Source organism: Cibotium barometz, chromosome 40 (assembly GCF_041138505.1).
Source record: "Cibotium barometz isolate CiBa-2024 chromosome 40, ASM4113850v1, whole genome shotgun sequence".
Taxonomy (NCBI): domain Eukaryota; kingdom Viridiplantae; phylum Streptophyta; class Polypodiopsida; order Cyatheales; family Cibotiaceae; genus Cibotium; species Cibotium barometz.
Genome location: NC_141085.1, coordinates 30,479,079 through 30,502,903, shown reverse-complemented (window position 1 = coordinate 30,502,903; position 23,825 = coordinate 30,479,079). Strand labels below are relative to the sequence as shown.

Below are 23,825 nucleotides of genomic sequence, written 5' to 3'. Positions count from 1 at the left end.
GCATAAACACTATATATTTTTCAACAAGTGTGAGGCTTCTATTTATAGGAAAAATTGAGCTCCTAACCAAACAAACTGATTCTAGAATTTTCTAAATCAGTTTGGTCAATATTTGACCATTTTTAGGTCAGTTAAGCTAACTTTTTGGAACTAGACTTGAATGAGGAGAGAGGAGAGATGAAATATCTCAATTTTTATGAGTTTAAAACTCATTCAAGCATGTGAAATATGCACCTCCTTTAAAGAACTCCCCTTCCTTACATATGTCATATTTTTAATATTGCTCATAGTTTTTTACTAATAAACCTTGTACATTTTCAACTCTTCATCTTATGTGAAATATGCACCTCCTTTAAAGAACTCCCCTTCCTTACATATGTCATACTTTTAATATTGCTCATAATTTTTTATTAATAAACCTTGTACATTTTTAACTCTTCATCTTATGTGAAATATGCACCTCCTTTAAAGAACTCCTCTTCCTTACATATGTCATACTTTTAATATTGCTCATAATTTTTTACTAATAAACCTTGTACATTTTCAACTCTTCATCTTATGTGAAATATGCACCTCCTTTAAAGAACTCCTCTTCCTTACATATGTCATACTTTTAATATTGCTCATAGTTTTTTTTTTACTAATAAACCTTGTACATTTTCAACTCTTCACCTCATGTGAGCATTTACTCATTTTTGGGTATTTTCTTTTTACAAGTTGGATTTATCTCTACACATGGATTGATGCTATTGGTCCATAGGAACCTTAATTGGACCATAGTCTAAAGATTTCTGAAAATCTAGACCCTTAGGCTAAGGTTCTTTATAGCTATTTTCAATTAATTCCAATTGCACATTGAAAAATTCTTTTTGAATTTCTGTTTCAGGGGAACTCATCTGAATTAGAAGAGATATTTTTCTATCCAAAAATATTCAAAATCTGAATATTCTCTCTCTAGAATATTTTTCTCTCTCTAGGCTAAAACAGATAGAAACAAGGTCTTTATATTTCTGAAGAGGGATTGATTACAGGGAAAGATACTAGACATCAAAAGGGGGTGGGGGAGGAATCTTACATTCTACCCCACTTAAAAAAATGCGAGATGTCCTCATCTCGCAAACTGGGATAATTTCGCAAGATGCACGAATATGAGACTTAGAGAAAAATTTTAATCAAGATTAACCACCAAGATAAGTCTTAAAGAGAGCAAGATTCAAAATACGAACAAGATTTAAACTTTATTCATTCTCGGAACTAATACAGTAAAGATAGAGGAACTCTTTACACTTCCATAAGCCCGTCCATCATATGGTCACAAAAGCAGTTCTCACAAGCTGCACAAGTATAAGGTAACTCATCTATGGGAATGATTCTGTGGGTTATTGCTGCGCCTATCTCAGTGGTATGAGGTGTTCTAAGAAAAGGACCTCTGAGAGGCAAGCCAAAAACGGGGTAAAGGCATATCTTCTCATGAGGAAGAAAACACGCCAGTAAGAAGACCCGCTCAGAAAACCCAGGATGCCTTGATCTCATGACGCAGTAGTATCGGGGACCCAAACCCAAAGCTTCAATAACCATGGCCAAGCGGACATTGTTACGAAAGTGCTGCTGACCCCAGGGTGTTACCCTAGTTATGTCTTGATAGGTCCGCCATTTTGTCTGCGCTACATAAGTTCCCAAGTGAGGGAAAAGTGAGCGCTCATACTGCTCTATAAAATCTTTCTTCACAGACTCCCTTGCGTCTTGAAGGTGAGAAATCATCATGGATAGAACTAATTCTTGTTGCCAAGCCATGAAGGAGATTAAGAAAGAAAGGAGATCGATGGAAGTAAGATTACTGTGAACGACAAGTAAAAGTTACGACTTATATAAAGGAAGGAGCTAGCGTAACTTAGAAGCCAACGGTAACTTGCCACTGAAGTTTTACCGTCTTTCCATGATTTGGGTTTGACACATTTTTCTATAGAAGGCATTAAGAATTTTGAGATGAAGAGATAAAAGAAGCTTGTAGGTTAAGTCACCTACTTTCATTGAATTCAGATAAGGCTCACAATATCTGGGGGATAACTTCTTAAACTCCCCAATAGATAAAGAACTTCTTTTGTGCCGTGCTCGAATGAAGACCAAAACCTTGGTATCCAAAACACCGATTTTCACTTCTGAACTCATTGTTCTGAATCCTTAAAACAGCGTGACTCCTGAGAAGTATTCTAGGGAAAGGGTCTTCCTTTTTTTAAACAGAATCTTTCTTTTATTTTTTAGAGGGAATAATTTTAAGATAAAAAAGGGAGATTCTTACTCCTGTATGCCTCGAAGGCTGGGGAGGAATCTTACATTCTACCCCACTTAAAAAAGTGTGAGATGTCCTCATCTCGCCAAGTAGAGGACAACTCTTTTTCTTAAGATCCAATTTATTCTAGGGTTCCTTATATTCTCGTCAACCCAACAGAATACGGGGATAAATATCCCTTATATAGAACTCATCATTAAATAAATTCATTTCAGATCATATCATTCATATCTTTAACACGATAATGGTCCATCAGATCAAAATTTTTTTCTTTCTGAACATTCCTCCACGGGAATTTCAGTCAAGCAAGTTTTCAATTTGTCATCCCTTAACTTGATATACCGAGTCAAGTGTTAACAGTAGTACTTTGACAGCACAATCCACTAATCTCATAGTGATTTGTTGAAATCATTATCATCATTTATCATTACAGGGACTCGTCCCATTCATCCTCATTGCGGTTTTGCTCAAGTTATTATATTTCAACTAAATTTCAAAAATCATCATTTTTCAATCAGAATCCCAATCAATTCATCAGTTCCCAAACAGAATTAAAAATCATATCAACCACATTCAAATTCATCATCTGGATAGCATTAACGCTTATAATTTCAAGTCTTAGATTTACTTGTATATACTGTCAGTAAAGAGCTGCAGTTATACTCTCGGTATATACGGATAGTCACGGCCCTTGGAATTATAAGGTAAATACCATCATGTCTAGGCCTCAAGCAAGCCAAGGATTCTATATAATTGCGGTACTTCCATCTGAAGACCCAATTACCAAATTACGAATTTCAATTTGAATATCAAATTGTATGAATTATATCACACAATTACAACCTTTTTGTGTTTCTTGATAAATTTTTGACCTATTTGTCTTCTCAATTGATCTTTATTAACCAAATGCTCTGATACCAACTGTGAGATCCCTGTTCCCACCGAGCAACGGATTCGGGGTACTAGCAGCGGAAGTAGCACTTCTCGCACGGGACAGGGGTCCCACATTCGGGGCCTCGTCCACGGATATCCGGACAAGAGACTAATCCGTCGGTTTTTCCAAAACCGAAACTAGAAAAACTTCCTTTACTCGGAAAGCATGGGCGATTCCACTAGGATACCTCTTTACTCTAACGTAGTCAAGATCATTACGGATCAACTGATCTGACTGCACCTTTAACGGTACTTGGTCAAATCAAGGTAGAAACTTGCACTTGGATCATTGGGATCCCTGTTCCCACCGAGCAACGGATTCGGGGTACTAGCAGCGGAAGTAGCACTTCTCGCACGGGACAGGGGTCCCACATTCGTTCGGGGCCTCGTCCACGGATATCCGGACAAGAGACTAATCCGTCGGTTTTTCCAAAACCGAACCCGGAAAAAACTTCCCTTACCCGGAAAGCACGGGCGATTCCACCAGGATAATTTTTTACTCTAACGTAGTCAAGATCATTACTGATCACGCTGATCCAACTGCACCTATAAAGATACTTGGTCGGATCAAGGAAGAAACTTGCACTTGGATCATTGGGATCAACGCTTTTCTCCCCATCAAGAGGCACAGCCGTTGATTCCTATCCATAGAACAATTACTATCCGGGACTTACTTCATCTATCGTAATAACAGAAATTGAGTCTCGGTTTACGGATCCATCAGTCCAGCCTAACCCCATCCGATCCCATGGGTTAGCCAACCGCCCAACCACTGTAGTGATGGGATCCAATTTGGAATTTGGTTAGGTTTTGTCCCGGGTACCAAGGAAAAGAGTTCCAAGGCCCCCTAGCCGGAATTTCATGCAAACATAAAACTAGCCACACCACTTACACACCCAATATGAAAATTGCCTTTTTCTTAGCATCAGCTAACTTTAAAACAATCCTTTAATGAAACCATAGTACCACTGATCACAATCTTCCAATTTATCCAGTTGATTCATAATTTCCCATCATTCCTTCATCAGAGTATCTATGGCATCATTGGCAACTAGAACGCTCACCACCTATCCACACAGAGGCCGTTTCCATAGTTCCTAGCCCATAATACTCGGCAATATAATCACTTATCAAGATGGACTCTCGTTGAAGATCAGCAAGATCAACCAACAGATCCGTATAAAAGAGCCATGGACTCATCCGTTGAGGACCAGCAAGGTCAGTCAACCAGATCCATGCCCGGTTTCACAAAACAACTCTTACTCCTTGTTCCAATATCTTCCTCGACGCACGCGTGGGTATCCTAGGCGACCCAGAGCCCGAGCACCGTATGGTCAGCACCCTCTAGGATCCTTCGCAGGTGACCTAGCGCTTCACTCATAGGCCGCTTCCTTGGTCCCTCATCCACCGTACCGGAAGCTCACCATTTTAATCGAACCGAGGCTGGTCAAGACCTCGGTCGACCTTGCTACGCGAGACGTCCTCCATTGACTCTCCGTCAGCAGTTGCAACTTTATCAGTTAGGTCTCCACGACCTTAATCACAAGACGGTCAAAATGCTTCCCCAGCATTCTTGACATAAAACAGCCATTTACAAACAGTATTTACAAACAGTTTACAAATACAGTTTCTATATTAACTCTCATTTTTCCACATTATCCCTCATTAATCCACATTACTTATTCCACATTCCATGTATATGTGTACTCATCCAATCACCTCCTTTTCCATCTCTTCACTTCAGATTCCTTCACATCACATATCATATATTCACATCCATATCCACATCCATACATCCACATCCACATCCACATTCACATCCATACATCCACATCTACATGCTTATCTCCATTTTCACATCCTCATTTATACATCCACATCCCATATCCACATTCATACATACACATCCATATATCCACATCTACATCCACATACATACATACATCCACATCCACATTCCACATTCACATCTATACATCCACATCTATATTCACATTCACATACATCCACATCCACATTCCCATACATCCACATCTATACATCCACATTCCACATTCACATCTACATTCACATTCACATACATGCATCCACATCTACATGCTTACCTCCATTTTCACATCCTCATTTATACATCCACATCCCATATCCACATTCATACATACACATCCATACATCCACATCTACATCCACATACATACATACATCCACATCCATATTCCACATTCACATCTATACATCCACATCTACATTCACATTCACATACATCCACATCCACATTCCCATACATCCAGATCTATACATCCACATTCCACATTCACATCTACATTCACATTCACATACATCCACATCTACATTCACATTCACATACATCCACATCCCCATTCCCATTCACATCTATACATCCACATCTACATCCACATACATACATACATCCACATCCACATTCCACATTCACATCTATACATCCACATCTACATCCACATTCACATACATCCACATCTACATTCACATTCACATACATCCACATCCCCATTCCCATTCACATCTATACATCCACATCTACATCCACATACATACATACATCCACATCCACATTCCACATTCACATCTATACATCCACATCTCACATCCATATCCACATCCATACATCCACATCCACATCCACATTCACATCCATACATCCACATCTACATGCTTATCTCCATTTTCACATCCTCATTTATACATCCACATCCCATATCCACATTCATACATACACATCCATATATCCACATCTACATCCACATACATACATACATCCACATCCACATTCCACATTCACATCTATACATCCACATCTATATTCACATTCACATACATCCACATCCACATTCCCATACATCCACATCTATACATCCACATTCCACATTCACATCTACATTCACATTCACATACATGCATCCACATCTACATGCTTACCTCCATTTTCACATCCTCATTTATACATCCACATCCCATATCCACATTCATACATACACATCCATACATCCACATCTACATCCACATACATACATACATCCACATCCATATTCCACATTCACATCTATACATCCACATCTACATTCACATTCACATACATCCACATCCACATTCCCATACATCCACATCTATACATCCACATTCCACATTCACATCTACATTCACATTCACATACATCCACATCCCCATTCCCATTCACATCTATACATCCACATCTACATCCACATACATACATACATCCACATCCACATTCCACATTCACATCTATACATCCACATCTACATCCACATTCACATACATCCACATCCACATTCCCATACATCCACATCTATACATCCACATTCCACATTCACATCTACATTCACATTCACATACATCCACATCTACATTCACATTCACATACATCCACATCCACATCCCCATTCCCATTCACATCTATACATCCACATCTACATCCACATACATACATACATCCACATCCACATTCCACATTCACATCTATACATCCACATCTACATCCACATTCACATACATCCACATCCACATTTCCATTCACATCTATACATCCACATCCATTCACATCTATACATCCACATCTACATCCACATTTACATCTATGCATATACATCTTCATGCATATATCCATTTTCATGTTCATACATCCACACTCCCATCTCCATATCCACACATCCACATACATACATCCATTTTCACATTCCCATTTATATAACCCCATATACTTTCACATCTAATCTTTTACATCACATCCATTCTCGCCCTATCACAACCCATATACATCTTATCCTATCACATACACTTCTTACCTCATCCCCCCATACACATCTTAATTCATCTTATCACATCCTAACTTATTTCATAAGCATCTTATCACCTCTTATCACACCTCTTATCACATCCTATCACTTTCCATACGCATCTTATCAATTCTTATCACATCTCATACACCTCTTATCACATCTTATCACATTTCATATCTTTTTTTTTTAATTAAAAAGAGAATTCTTTTATTTGATATAAGATTTCTCTACACATTTATTTATACATAAATTCCATTTAAGGAGACTAACACTTTCGAAATTAAAATCAATCTTTTATGCATCTTCTTATGCATGATTTCAATTTGTAGGGAATTATACTTTTAGAATAAAAGAATTTCTCTTATGCATCTAAGTTAAGCATAAAATCCATTTATGAGGAAAATCATACTTTTAGTATAAAAAGAATATCTTTTATGCATACCTATATGCATGAAATCCAATATGATAAAAGTAACACTTTTGATATAAAAATTTTTCCTTTATGCATACTTCTATGCATGAAAATTAAAAATGATAAAAGTAACACTTTTGATATAAAAATTTTCCTTTATGCATACTTCTATGCATGAAAATTAAAAATGATAAAAGTAACACTTTTGATATAAAAATTTTCTTTTATGCATAAAAATGATAAAAGTAACACTTTTGATATAAAAATTTATCCATTATGCATACTTCTATGCATGAAAATAAAAATGGTAAAAATAACACTTTTGATATAAAAATTTATCCTTTATGCATAATATTAAAATTCAATTTCTCCATGATTATAATGAAATTCTTTCAATTAATCTAGGATGATGATTCCTAGAATATGGTAGGAAGTCCTCTTTTTATGCTTTGAATGAAAATTTTTTATGCATAATTTTTATAAAAATTTTGCCATAGCTCCGCTGCTATGACTGATAAATCTCAATTTTTCTAAGGGATAAAGCTTATCATTAAGAAAATAATTAAAATGATTCTCTAATTGGATCCTTAATCCATAATGGATTGAATCATCAATATACATAAACTAAAAGCATAAGAAAAAGCCATTAATTTGGCCTCAAGCATAGCTTTATCTTGGGTTAAGGAAAAGCTTTATGAAAAGCTTGATTTGGATTGAGAATGGGTCATGAGTATGACCATTTCTTGAGTGAGAGAGAGAATTTACATAAGAATCATTAGAATTTAAACATAAATGAAAATTAACTTCAATAGCATTTATTAAATTATGTAACTCTTCACTACTATTCAAACTTCAATAGTATTTAAAAAAAAGCCATACCAATTAAACTTCTCAAGCTTGAGAGGGGTTGAGAAGAGAGAAACATTGAGAAATTATAGAAAGATGAATATTCACTAATTACCTTACAACTTGCTTGATTCTTTGTTCACGGTAGAGGCCCCCAACCAATCAATTGGTTAAGTATGTTGATGGAGCCACTAATGGGGATTGAAGAAAGAGGGAAGCTCCAAAAACTAGTGAATTATTAAATGAATTCACAGTTCTTGGCTTAGGTGGAGTAGAGTAACAATGCATAAACACTATATATTTTTCAACAAGTGTGAGGCTTCTATTTATAGGAAAAATTGAGCTCCTAACCAAACAAACTGATTCTAGAATTTTCTAAATCAGTTTGGTCAATATTTGACCATTTTTAGGTCAGTTAAGCTAACTTTTTGGAACTAGACTTGAATGAGGAGAGAGGAGAGATGAAATATCTCAATTTTTATGAGTTTAAAACTCATTCAAGCATGTGAAATATGCACCTCCTTTAAAGAACTCCCCTTCCTTACATATGTCATATTTTTAATATTGCTCATAGTTTTTTACTAATAAACCTTGTACATTTTCAACTCTTCATCTTATGTGAAATATGCACCTCCTTTAAAGAACTCCCCTTCCTTACATATGTCATACTTTTAATATTGCTCATAATTTTTTATTTATAAACCTTGTACATTTTTAACTCTTCATCTTATGTGAAATATGCACCTCCTTTAAAGAACTCCTCTTCCTTACATATGTCATACTTTTAATATTGCTCATAATTTTTTACTAATAAACCTTGTACATTTTCAACTCTTCATCTTATGTGAAATATGCACCTCCTTTAAAGAACTCCTCTTCCTTACATATGTCATACTTTTAATATTGCTCATAGTTTTTTTTTTACTAATAAACCTTGTACATTTTCAACTCTTCACCTCATGTGAGCATTTACTCATTTTTGGGTATTTTCTTTTTACAAGTTGGATTTATCTCTACACATGGATTGATGCTATTGGTCCATAGGAACCTTAATTGGACCATAGTCTAAAGATTTCTGAAAATCTAGACCCTTAGGCTAAGGTTCTTTATAGCTATTTTCAATTAATTCCAATTGCACATTGGAAAATTCTTTTTGAATTTCTGTTTCAGGGGAACTCATCTGAATTAGAAGAGATATTTTTCTATCCAAAAATATTCAAAATCTGAATATTCTCTCTCTAGAATATTTTTCTCTCTCTAGGCTAAAACAGATAGAAACAAGGTCTTTATATTTCTGAAGAGGGATTGATTACAGGGAAAGATACTAGACATCAAAAGGGGGTGGGGGAGGAATCTTACATTGATGGTAGAGAGCTCTCCATCAAAGCTCTCTATTTGATCTCTATGCATTACGCTAGGGTTGGAGAAAAGGAGAGGAAAGAGAGGGGAAGGGAGAAATGGAGAGAGGGGAATGGAGAGAAGCTCACATAAAACTATTTCCAAGCTTTCCATGAAAGCTTGGAAGAAGACATAAAACCATGAAAGAGGGAAGAAAGAAAGAAGTGCTTACCTTGCAGGAGAGGGAGACTTGATTGATTCAACACCCTTGAGGGATGAGTTAAGGTGAGAGAAAAACTCAGGCTGCATGCGTAGGTTGTGCTTGTGCAGTTGTGCTTGTGCAGCCCCTAGAAAAGTAGGTAGGTATTGACACCTATCAGCAGTGATTTAGGCGGGAGTCATAGTTTTGCAGGTCGCTACTGTGAGTAGCAAAATTTTGCGCTGAGTAGTGAAATTTTGTTGGTGAGCAAGGGATTTTCGCGGCTTTTCAACAAAAAACGCTGCTGTGGTTAATTGTTTAGTAGTGAAAACCTAGAAAATTTTCTATTTGCAGTATTAGATGTTGTTGTGTGTTTTGTATGAACCCTAAATCACTTTTGGCCAGATTAAAGATGTCTGATAGTATCATCAAGGGCTGGAAGTTGGATCCGAGGCATGGATCAGAGAAAAAATTTAATGTGTGTGTGATCTATGCAAGGGCCAATATATATGACAACATCGTATAACAATCGAGCATGTCTGGACATATGGTCTTCATGAGGCAGTGGCATGACCAAGTGCAGATGATTACATGGAAGAGAACCATAAGAGAGTTCTAGGTAACATGCCACACCATTTGGTGACATTGTCGACGGAAGGTGGCAAGACTTCATATGGAAAGCATGGCTGAGACTCATCTTTCCCAACCAATGAATGAGGTGCCTCCACCATTGCCACATGAGGAGGAAGAGAATATCATCATGGACGACATGGTGAATGACTTATTTGGAAGGGAGGTCATAGGTGATAGTGAGTGAGCTCCAATGTCACAAGAGAGGAGGAAACCTTGCATAGAGAGGCAACCACCCCTTTGTATGAGGGATGTTCCTACTCCACACTGTGAGCAAACTTGGAGCTATTGAACTTGCAAACAACTTATGGATGTCATAAGTCTTCTTCAGTAAGAGTGCCTTATTCTATTGAAAATATCTCATGTTCTATATACTCTCCTTGCTATTTTTTGACGTATGATTTCTTACCCTATGTTGTAGGCTTCTTAAGAAGATTCTTCCTCTTCAAAATCTATTACTGAACTCACGAGATGGGTGTCATAAAATACCCTTTATGCTAGGTATGGATTACACAAAAATACATATATATCCCAATGATTGCATGATATTTAGAGGGGTTAATAAAGATGTAACACAATGTCTACAATGTGGGGAGAGCCACTATAGCGATTATTTTCCAGGAGATAAAGTTTTCCAAAAGGTTTTGAGACACTTTCCTGCCATTCCTTGCATCTAACACATGTTTAAATGTAAGGGGATTGCAAAACTCATGACGTGGCACGTTACTCACATGACTTGACCAATGGCATCATGAGGATCATAGTTGATTCACTGGCATGGCAACATGTGGAGCATCAATGGCTAGAGTTTAAAGATGAGCCTCATCACTTACGTCCTGGCTTGAGTGTGGATGGTGTTAACCCATTTGGCTTCAAGTCCACATCATGGTCTACTTGGCCTATTGTATTGGTGAATTACAACCTCCCTCCATGGGTGGCAATCAAGAAAGGTCATACCATGCTTGCTCTCCATGTACCAGGCAAGTATAAGGTGGAAAACATAGATGTGTACCTCGAGCCTTTTATTGAGGAGCTTGAAACACTATGGCGAGGTATCAAAGGACATAACATTTCAAGGCCAATAAAGAGGTGTGAGACGGAGGTGAAAGGAGTTTTTCTTTGAACAATGCATGACTATCTCGGGTTCTCAGCGTGCTCAGGTACCTACTTGAACCTTACATGCATAAGAGTTTAGCCTTTAAACTTTAAGTTTATATCTCTATCTCAATCATCTCAAATTTAAAATAGGTTTGGCAACCTCTAGACATCATGCATGTCCGATTTGCGGACCATCACTTGTTTTGGAAGGACCCTTGGAAGGACCCTCTATACTTAAGAAGGTGGTGTATGAAAAACATCATCAATTTCTCCCTCCTTGACATCCTAAGTATGTGCCACATGATGTATCATCACTTATGATGAGAGGTAGAGATTGGTTTGAGGCATGGAGAAGCACTCCGAATCCACCACTAAATGGGATGTCTAGAAACTCAATCTTCTTTTGACTATAAGTGTGACATGAAGATGAATCATCTCTTAGATCCCATGCATATCTTCTAGAATGTGGGAACAAATATTTGGGACCATTTAATTAGTAAAAGAGATACAAAGGATGCAAGGGAGAGTGGCAAAATAGTCCTACCAAAGGCACCATGGGTATTAACCACGAGGGAGCACAATAAGGTGAAAAGTGTGATCACCTCTTTTTGTACACAAATGGGAGTAATGCATTCATTGAAGGGTGCTTTCACAAAGACCAAAAAGAAAGGAGAGGAACAATTATATGGCCTCAATTGGCAACAAGATATTATAGGTATATAAATATTTGCTTTTTCATTTTCTCTTTGTGGTACATAATTTGTAAGCTCATGTACTAACTTCCATTTTTTTCTATGCATAGTTTATTCTTCCAATTGATATAGTTGGTTGTGGAGACAAGAAGGTGAGAGAGGCTATTTACAAGATGGGAAGCTTGGTGAGGTATGAATCTTCTCTTTAATTCACTAAGTTATATTGCTTATTTGGATTTCTCATGCGCTCACAAGTTATGTATTGGTAAATAGTACACATAATTGCTATGTATGTAGGTACATATCCTTAAAGGAGATAGATCCTACATCCATTGAGATGGCTCGTCTCAATGCTATTAAGGCAGTGTGTATGATCGAGGACAACTTTTCTAGAACAATTCTCACCAGCCAATTGCATCTTGTGGTGCATTTGGTTAATGAAGAGCCATTGTGTATTGTTCATGTTCCATAATTTTTTTTTCTTGAAGGTTCATGAAGACCTTAAAGGACTTTATGAGACAAACAGAAAGGCCAGAAGCAAGTATGGTGGCAGAGGATGGTTGATGCAAGAGTCTCTTGTGTATATCTCAAAACATCTATCTCCCTCGATCCTTCCATGCCACTATTATGGAGCAATGAGGAGGATGACCAACTAATCACTAATGTGCCTTAGGGAAAAGGAAGGCAACAAAGACTCAATGAAGCATTACACCACAAGGTGAATATATTATGCATTCTAAAGAGTCCCATCATGGAGAAGTGGATTGGGAGATACAAGGATGCAATTAATAGATGAAAGGATGAGAGAAGAGCTTTCAAAGGAGAAAATAGACACTTCTCATTTCCGCCTAGCTTGGAACCTCTACCAAATGTGATCAATATAGAATGGCTTCATATGGCAATATCAATGGCATCACAAAATGGAGAGATGATCACATGAGAAGAGCACGAGTATGCAAGAGGATGTGACCCTCAAGTAAGTACATTCTTCATCTCTATCTCACGTATATACCTTGTTTAATGCACTATACTAAATGTCATGCTTTTGTTTAATGTTAGTGTACAAACTATATAATGCAATATGGCTAGAGGGAAGGCACTTTTGCATGAAGCGTGTGGATTCTAAAAGAAACACATTTGATTGTGGTGTGATGGCAACTTTTGAGCAAGAAAGTCGAGCCAGTAGACATGATACCAATGTCATAGAGGACAATCTTCAGTATTGTAGAGGTGCTCAAGAAACCGTGAAGAAACATCCAAATGTGTTCTTCAAAATTGATTCCACCAAGTTTTGGAATGATAAGAAAGATACCTTTGTACTACCTCAACACTGTCAACATGTTAGTAACCTAACCAATCCTAGATTAAATCTTAATGTAGTATAAAAAACGTGTAACCCCTTTGCTTTGTGATATTAGGTTGTGTTTTATGCCGATCGAATTGATCCAAAGTGGTGGTATGAGATGTGGAGGCCAAATCTGTGGATGAGGTGCAAGTACTACCTCAAATCAGCTCATTGGAAGAAGACAATGAAGAAAACATTTTGGATGGGGCTGATGAGAAGAGCATGAGGAACATCAATTGGAAGAAGATGATGAGTCACCTATCAATCAATGCTTTATTGGATCATGATAGTGATAGTGATATTGATATTGATATAGAACCTCATCTTTTCATTGAGCTTCCATTAGATATAGACATTGACGAAGCAACAGATATGGATTTATTACAAGATGGAATAGATTCATGATCTTCACATTGTTTCGCTTCTCAAAAGTTTTTAACTATCTTTTTTTCTTCTTCTCAAAACATGTCTCCAAGGGTTTTAATGGATGTTTTTTTTAAACTATATATCATTTTCTATGTGTATGTGACATGTATTTTCAGAATTCAGGATCCAACAACTCTATGGAATTTCATGCAACAAAAATAGCAACGTAATTTCGCTGCTATCTTTGTTGTTCAGCAACAATGAAATCATAGTATAGCAGTGAAATTTCACTGCTAAAGGTGCTGCTCCCAGCAGTGAAATTTTGCTACTATAAACGTTGTGGAGCAGTGAAATTTTATTGTTATGAGTGCTGCTGAGGTGTGAAATTTTGTTGTGGAGCAGCGAACAGGATCCTTGACATCTCGACAAAAAAAGCGCAGCTGAAACACTGTTGTGCCCTCAATGTGTTGTAGTGATGCACCAGCCTCCATGTGTGTGACTCTTGCAATGTCCCCATCGTGATGTTGGGATACACTTGTAAGACTTGTTAGGAGAAGCACACCTCCGCTCACAATGTTGGTGGTGACACCTTTAACCTCTGTTATAATTGCTATGCATCTAGAACCTTCGCACACCACCGTAATGCCTCATTGACAACAACACCATGTACAAATTGCTCTTGTCCCAAGACCAATGAGAACCGAGTCCACGATCAAGTACAATGTAATATTTGTGGAGATTTTCATTAAAAAATAAAAAAATATCAAGAGTGAAGTTGTTTAAGGCCAAAATCATGTTATGAAAATACAAGGATTGTCAAATGAATTTATATTGCAGGTACAAGGTGGGGTGATGTGAAAAGACGAGAAAAAAGATAGACCATGCCAAGGAAATGTATAAAGGGAATTGTAGAATGTCAGCTACTACTACTTGCTTTCAGGTTAGCTATCTTCATTTCTATTGGGAATGGCAAGCAAGTCAATCTTAACTCAAAATCTTTTTAGTTCACTACTTGAGATCATAATAAGCTTGCTTTATTTTTGAAAAGTAAGGACTTGTGTTAATTGATGAAATGACATAATATTGGTTATGACCAAATTGTCCCTAGTAGTTATCTTGGCCATCACATGACAGAACTTACTTTCTTCCAGGGGTTAATTTGTATCTAGGCAGCATTTGTGAATTCCCAACGCCTAGGATTTGTCTTGGGAATTCCATTGTTCTCTTGAGTACTGGGACAATATCTTAATTTTTAGACATTGATTAAAATTAGGATTCATTACTACATATTATAGAGAAGTGATTGTTTTTCGTATAGAAAGGTTTCTGTCTTATATGGATTATTTATTTTAGTTTTTTAAGGAGGTTGACCAAAATGGTCTCAAAGTGTGAATGATGATGATGAATTTGTGAACTAGGGAACTTCCCCTAGGGCTTCCATTTTGATGAGATTGGAATGGGGCAACCATTCCAATGTGATATGTTTAGTTATTAGTCAAGGGCAACCAGGTACTCCCCACCTAGGGCAACCGATGCTAGAAATACTTAGAGATCAAGGCAATTGCCTTCGTTGGTGGGTAATCCACCCACCATAGGGTGGGGCGAGGGTTCTTTCTAGTAGTTAAAAGCCTGAGCAAGAAAAGTCTTCCATATAGTAAGAAGAGGGCGAAGGGGACACTTCTCATTCTACTAAGTTACATCAAGTCATTTTACTCGAGCCAGCTTTCTTAAAAAAAACCTTAAAAATGGTTTTTTTTTACAATGAGAAATAGAGTATAAATTATTCTAGAATTTATAAAAAACACTAAATTTTTTATTTTTTAAAGCATATTTTATCAGAGTAAATCAACAAAACTATAAAAATGACCAACTTTATGCAAGAAAAATAGCTTTCTATTCCATGTCAATGAAAATACAAGAAAATCTTGAGTATACGGAGAAATCATATTCTCTTCCTTAGAACTAGGAGAGATCTTTTACCTTTTGCTTTTAAAAGAACAATACATTTTTAAATTTGTCAATAAAAATACAAGAAAATATTTAGTACGCGGATAAATCATTTTCTCTTCCTTAGAACTAGGAGAGATCTTTTACCTTTTACTTTAAAATCTCAATGGTTTTTGGACGCAAGTGACTGGAGTTTTTCAAATCAAATGCATACACAAGGATTTCTATATCATGTAGATTGAATGTGTCCACATGTCGATGTGACTACCACTTTTCTTTCCCTTTTTGCTTTGTTTCAACATCTTTGGTTTCTCTAAGAAATTATAACTTTATAGAGGTTTCTCTCTCTCTCTCTCTCTCTCTCTCTCTCACACACACACACACACACACACACACACACACACACACAAACAATAGGCTCCACTTAGAGAGGCACATACATAAAATCAAATGTTTACAATGGAGAATAAGATTTTCTTCAAGGAGTTATGAATTATATTGTTAAATTGGGAAGATTTAATCATATCCCCTTTTTATTAAATTGGAAAGATTTAATCATATCCCCTTTTTTATTAAATAGGGAAGATTTAATCACACCCTCTTTTTTCTACCCCTTCTTGGGGTGGGTAGGGGTGATGTGGGGGAACAATCGCTTAATGTACACAAGTCTTTGATGAAAATAATCCACTTTACACAACGAGAGTGCTTTTATAACTCAGGTGGTTCACTATATGGAAACTCTCTATATCACGTGCATTGAAGGCCTGATTAAAAAACCCCTTATTTGTAGTAAATCTAAGATTTAAAGTACAATCATTCTTCACAATATTTGTGGAAAAAAAAACAAATATAAGTTTCTTTTGTGAAGTCTTTTGGTTCGTTGAATATTTGAAGTAGCTATGTGTGAGTTTGTGAGAGGTAAAAGTTGAGAGTAGATGTGTGTGGGACCTGATAGAAAAGAGAAATCCCGTCCATTATGCACCTTGAGCCTTTGTTTACCTAGTCAACACACTAATTGTATATCGTTGTTTTTTGACAATCATGCCATGGTTGTCACTGTGCAACTTGGGCCTTTAGTAACCTAATCAACACACCGACTAGGTACCATAGTTTTTAGATGACTACGTGTAGAGCCTAGCTTCTTGTAGTCTCTTAAGATCAAATAGATTGGTCAGTAAGAATGTTACCAATCACCTTTTCTTGACAACATTTCTTAGGCTTAGTACCAAGAATTCCATTGGCATAGCTACATTAGCTCCATAAGCTAGGTTAAACGGTGTGATATAGCCACTTGGCTGGTGAACATGGTTTCACCCACCCATCCTATCGTAAGGCGCTTTGCCATCTTACTTATATGTAAATAAATGTGCTCATTGCTTGTTGTGGATTCCATGAAGTAGCCTTACCTTGAGCTTATTGCCAAATAGGAAAGTCACAAAACATATTTGCTAGAGACTAGAACTAGTGTTAAAGTTAGTCATCTTTGCTAAAGACTAGAACTAGTGGCCATGGAAATGTTTTAGCAAAGATGGTGTTGGATTCCATGAAGTAGCCTTACCTTGAGCTTATTGCAAAATAGGGAAGTCACAAAACATATTTTCTAGAGACTAGAACTGATTGTCACTGCACCTTGGACCTTTATTAACCTAGTCAACACACCAACCAGGTACCATAGTTTTCACATGACTGCATGCAGAGCCTAGCTTCTTGTAGTCTCTTAAGGTCAAATAGATTGGTAGGTAAGGATGTTACCAATCACCTTTTCTTGACAACATTTCTTAGGCTTGGTACCAAGAATTCTATTGGCATAACTATATTAGTTCCATAGGTTAGGTTGAATGGTGTGATGTAACCACTTTGCTGGTTAACATGGTTTCACCCACCCTTCCTATTGTAAGACACTTTGCCATCTTACCTATATGTAAATGAATGCACCCATTGCTTTTGCAAGATGGTGTTCGATTCCATGAAGTAGCCTCACCTTGAGCTTATTGCCAAATAGGGAATTCACAAAACATATATATTTGCTAGAGACTAGAACTAGTGGCCATGGAACTTTTTAGTCATTTGAATATAATAGATCATTTTTCATATTGATTCCCTTGCAATAGAATACTTATGAGATCTCCCTCTTCTCACTTTCTTGCTTTCTTGTGTTTTGCTTTATTCTTGTATGCTTAATGGTTTCCTTGCATGAATAGGATTAAGTGTAGGTTTCTCCCTATCAGAAGCTTTTTTTCTATACTCACCATCTCTTTTGAGCATAAGCTTCTTATCTATCTATACCCACTATCTCGTGTGAGCGAAAACCACCACGAAGGCTATTCTTTTCTTGCCTCCATATAGGCAAAGAGAGCATCTGCATAGCCATATAGTCATTCTAGTGTGACAACATAGTGAGAACTACATGGATGGACTTGCATATTCACAAGGGAAACTGCATGTGCTCTATGGCAAAGTGTAAACAAATGATGCATTTTTTCCAGCATAGGCTAAGGCAAGCTCTTATGCAAGCTATTGGGATCGTTAGACTCTAGAGTAGAATAGTCGCATGTGCACCTATAAAAAAGGGGAGAATAGAAAAAGGTTTGATAGAAAAGGTGTAATGGCCTCCATGTTCAACTTTCCTTGACAAGAGTTATATATAGGAGCGTATGGAAGTGTACAATCCACAGTGGACTACATTAGCTAATTAATTAACTATTTTTGGTCAATGCTTGCATATAGAAGGCCTGAATTCTGATGAAAAAAAAACTGAAATTTCATAAAACCAGGAACCCCTCTAGATAAGCACAAGTTTTAAGTGATTTAAGTCTATAAGAACGTGATTTCAATACTACAAAGATTTCTTTCTCCTTATCCACAAACTGCATATTGACATGCATCCTTTGGGGAAAGCGAATCAAGGTGGGTGAGCTATCTTGGAGACACGACAGAGTAGGAGTTGACATAATTAGAGGAGCTTGGATGATCACTGTCCGAAATGAAGGAAGATAAGTTGGTGGTGATGGTTGCGTCAGGGGCAGGGAAGGGACTAGGAGGATCCTCCATAGCAACGGTTCCCTCCATTAGCTGGACAACACGCGACATTGAAGGCCGCATGGAAGGCATGGGCTGTACGCACCAGAGTCCAATTTTAAGGACACGGAGCTTCTCAAGTGCCTCCTGTTGATTCAATACGTCTTGTTGGGGGCTGGCGGCGCCGGGCGCCTCCGCCGTCATTAATTTGCCGGGTACTCCGACGTCTACGTGGTTGCCATTATCGTCAGAATGTCTGGATTGTTGGGAGAGCGTTACTGTTGCAGCTGAGATGCATCGGAATGCCCAGCCGAGAAGCGCCATGCGGTCATTAACTCCCCTGTTGAGGCCGCGTACGAGCTCCAGCAGCAGCACGCCAAAGCTGTAGACGTCCACTTTGGAGGTGACCTCATCGCTTCTCAGCCACTCGGGGGCCATATAGCCACGGGTGCCGCGCATGTGGGACATGGTGAGGTGGGTGTCGCGGTGCTGGAAGCGCTTTGCAAAGCCAAAGTCCGCCACCTTGGCGGAGAAATCTTGGTTTAAGAGCACGTTCTGTGGCTTGATGTCGCAGTGGAGTATGCGCGGGTTGCAATCATGGTGAAGGTAGGCGATTCCACGGGCTGTGCCCAGCGCGATGGAGTAGCGCGTGGCCCAAGCAAGCGGCTGCTGCTGCATGTGGGGCGCTGCAGCAGCAGACAGAAACCTGTCCAGCGACCCCTTCTCCATGTACTCGTACACCAGCAGCCTCTTCTCCCCAGCTCGCCCACCTGCACAGTAGCCCAACAGGTTGACGAGATTGATGTGGTGGATTTTGCCCAAGGTGCTCACTTCTGCTCTGAACTGCTTCTCTCTCTGATCTGCTTCTCTCATTTGTCTCTCACGACCGCCGTCTTCATCTCTTGGGGAGACCTTGAGCACCTTCACAGCCACCGCCACCTGCTGCTCGCCAGACGCGTTGCTGATTCCCCTTTTCCCTCTCACCCACCCTTTGTACACCTTTCCGAAACCTCCCTCCCCTAGTGGCTCGCTAAAATTGTCGGTTGCCTCTACTAGCTCCTGGTATTTAAACCTGATCGGCCCAATGCCAGAAACCAGCTGATCAGGTTCTTCACGCCCCGCCTGCGTCCACCACATGATACTTGACCTGGCTGTGCTACTTCTCCTTCCCCTCCAAAGCATGAACCAAGCGCAACCCATTGTCCCCGCCGCCGCCACCAGCACAGTCGCCACTCCTACTCCTATCAACCGACCTCCCTTCCTTACACCCTTCACCTCGCCACCTGACGAATTGCCTGAATTGGATGTGGCAACTTTGATCAGCAGAGTGTTGTCACTTGTAGAATACCCATTCATCAGGTAGCCTGTGGTGCTGTTTCCCTTGACAAAGCACGTGGAATCGCTTCTGTATGAGGCAGCCATGCATGCACAATCATTCAAACACAGCGTCTTGCATTGATCTATGTTGTCAGTGGATTTAGATTCCAGGTCGTAGTAGTAGTAATCACTGTCCGGCACCTCAATCATTGTAGTGTTGTAGTTACCATTCCCCGATCTACAGCTCGCGTTGATACTGATAGAGCTACTGGTACACCCTTGTGAATCGTCTCCAGGCACTCTGGCATGGTAACCAGGTGGGCAGGTGCAATTCACTACATCCTGGGCACCATCAATCTTACAAATTCCGAAGGGGCCACAGGGGCTAGCCAACCTGCACTTATGAATCAGCATTTCCCATGCCATTTGCCATGAGCTCGCATTGGGTTCCCACCTGTAGACACGCAAATTGCCATCATAATCTAAAGTCAATCTTTCCCAAGCAAGATTGCTGCTACTAAAACGACTACCAATCTGGACACCTGTACTAGTTACATTCATGTGTGCATACAAGTACACAAAGACATTGTTGAATGGATGATCCAGCCCATAGAGATTCAGATTCAGGTTCACATCCGTTGAAAGATGGAACCTGCCTGCTGCATAAAAAGATTGATTTCTCCTTGACTGCAACAAATATGGTCTATTTGCCACCCTCTCATAACCCAACCCCTCCAGCATAAGAGAGTCCCTGCTGTCCTCAGAGCTCTGCCATACAGTTTTATTATTTTGGAGGAGCACCAAGTTTCCTGGAGCTTGGATCTCGGCGTATGAGCTGTTGGTGTTGCTGCTCCAAACCAACATCCTACTGGCATTGTAGAGCTCTAGGTTTCCCATGCTTGTGTAGCGGAAGGTGGCACCGTCAGAAACAATCGGATCATCTCCGAAGTTAGCCCACCAGAGAGCTGTTTTGTTAGGATCTCCTGAAATCCAGATTGACAAAAGGTACTGATCCCCGGCATCACCAACAATATCCTTGAAACCAAACGTGTAATTGCTTTCCTGTGACAGCCAGAAAGAGCTCTCTTGCTGAGGAGAAAAGGAGGATTTGCCTGACTCATATTGCAGGCGGAGTGGCGCTGCAAAACTAGGCACAATAATTAGGATCAAACTTGCAGCAAAGCACCCAATTAGAACACGGCTAGCTGCCATTAGATATATATGCTAAAGACGTCAAGTTTGGTATCATTAGACCCTATATATGATCGGAACAAAGCTCTCTTCAGTCTTCACCCAGCTTTGGCTATGGGTTTTTGGAGACGAAGGAGACGCGGTCCTCTATAAAGGTGAGAGCCTTAGTCTTGATCTTGGTCGTCCATGTTTTAAATCGGAAACAGCTGTATAGCGGTCTTTGCACTCACTGTAGTCGACGCGGAGCCATGCCGTTCAAAATTGAACTTTGCAAGCTGCTTGAAATATGGGCAGGCCTTGAATTTGAAACCCAAGGCAAGGTTTCATCAAAAAAAAAATTATGCAACTTGGTCAACAAATATGCCACTTTTTTAACTATATTTAGGCTTTAAAAAACTCTTTTTATCGTGTAAAGAAGTGCATGTATCTTTACAGAATGTATTGTGAAAAGACGTGCATGTATCTCTACAAAATGCACATACAATATAGATATATAGATCGAAAATTTAAATGATAAACTTGGAGATCACTCTCTTAAATAAATTATTTTTATAAAATAACATTCGTAGATCAATATTTTACACCACATATATGTGCATACACAAAACTACATGTGATACACAAACTTTGTTGCACCTAATCAATATGAATAATATCATGAAAAACAACATAGTCTTCATCACATGAATAACAAAAGCTTTTGTGCATTGTAGCAAGTCACGAGTTTGAAAGAGGCTCTTACCATGCAACACATTCCCCAGGTCTAGCGGAAACTCCCAGAGCCATGTCTACTCCATTAATATATTTGATGCTTCCACAAGTTGCATACTACGGCTATTGGGAATGCCTAAGGCATGATCGCGCTAGATAGAAATCCATGTGTGAATAGTCCATTTGGCTCTAACATTATTGGATACACTTAAGTGTAAAAAGGGCTAAGAAAATAGTAAAACATAGATAATCATAGCTTCTAAGACTAAATCAAAGTAGAGGAATCGAATCATACCAAATTCCAATGAAAGGAGCTTGGAAAGAGCTTTATGTTGATGTAAAAAGTTTTAAAATCGGGATGACTATTAAATACCTTTGTACATTGAGCCCTATTTTAAAACAACTAGTCTACCCGATGCAACACTCTTAATCAAAGAGCTTTAGATAATCGTAGCTTCTAAGACTAAATAAAAGTAGAGGAATCGAATCATACCAATGAAAGGAGCTTGGAGAGAGCTTTATGTTGATGTAAAAAGTTTTAAAATCGAGATGACTATTAACTACCTTTGTACATTGAACCCTATTTCAATACAACTAGTCTACCCGATGCAACACTATTCATCAAAGATCATATCAAATGGGGGGAATGTTAGGATCTCTACTTGAAGAGGGAGTCCATGTCAAGTAACAGGGTGCCTTGGGTTTGCTGCTGCATAGTTAAGTAGGATCCCTACTTGATATGATCGAAGGCCTTGAATTTGAAGCCCAAGGCAAGGTTTCATCAAAAACTTTATGCAACTTTTCCCCTTCAACTTGGCCATCAAATATTCCCCTTTTCTAGCTATATTTAGGGCTTCAAAACAAACTCTCTTTATAGTGTAAAGACGTGCATGTATCTCAACAAAATGCACATGTAATATTAATAAAAAAATTTAAATTATAAACTTGGAGATCAGTCTCCAAAAAATTAAATAAAGTATTTTTATAAAATAACATTGCCAAATAAACATTTTACACCACATATATACACACACAAAAAAATACATGTGATACACAAACTTTGTTGTTGCACCTAATCAATATAAAATAACATCACGAAAAACATGGTCTTCATCATGAATAACAAAAGCTTTTGTGCATTATAGCAAGACATGCGCGAGCTTTTGTGCATTATTAATAAAAAAGAATCCCAACTAGAACGTCACGAATGTCGTCCTATCAGCAATAGGAGTGCTACTACATTTGGTTGCTTTGAGATGCTGGAGTTTAGATTGTGGTTTGTGTGAGGCTTCTTTGACTTGCTAGGAGTGTAGATGGGAAAGGCTAAGAGTGATACAATGCCAAACGACATGGGCGATTTGCGTGAGCACTAAGGTAACATGCTTCTATAACAAGAGCACTGTGGACATTAGTAGCTAGGAGGCGACAAAACAAGGAGGTGTTGGGCCACAGAGAATCCATTTATTTTATCTCATTAATTCTTGAAAGGCTAGAAGTTTTTCATATTTGATAATATAATTTAGATTATATGTGTGTACCAATACAACTTTCGGCCTAAAAACTAGACTTCATTTTGAAACTTTGGTAACTTATTAGGGTTTCATTGTTGCAACCTTGGGTGAATTTATAGGCATCATCTAAAGCCCAAAAAGGCCT

General features: G+C 38.4%; 1 protein-coding gene across 1 annotated transcript; it reads right to left on the bottom strand.

Moving 5' to 3' along the window:
• Positions 1–18,735: 18,735 nt before the first annotated feature.
• Positions 18,736–21,692, bottom strand: LOC147615400 (G-type lectin S-receptor-like serine/threonine-protein kinase LECRK3). The gene has a single exon (XM_086778922.1). The coding sequence runs from the start codon at positions 21,477–21,479 to the stop codon at positions 18,849–18,851; it is 2,631 nt and encodes an 876-aa protein (XP_086635048.1). The 5' UTR covers positions 21,480–21,692; the 3' UTR covers positions 18,736–18,848.
• Between the last annotated feature and the right edge of the window lie 2,133 nt (positions 21,693–23,825).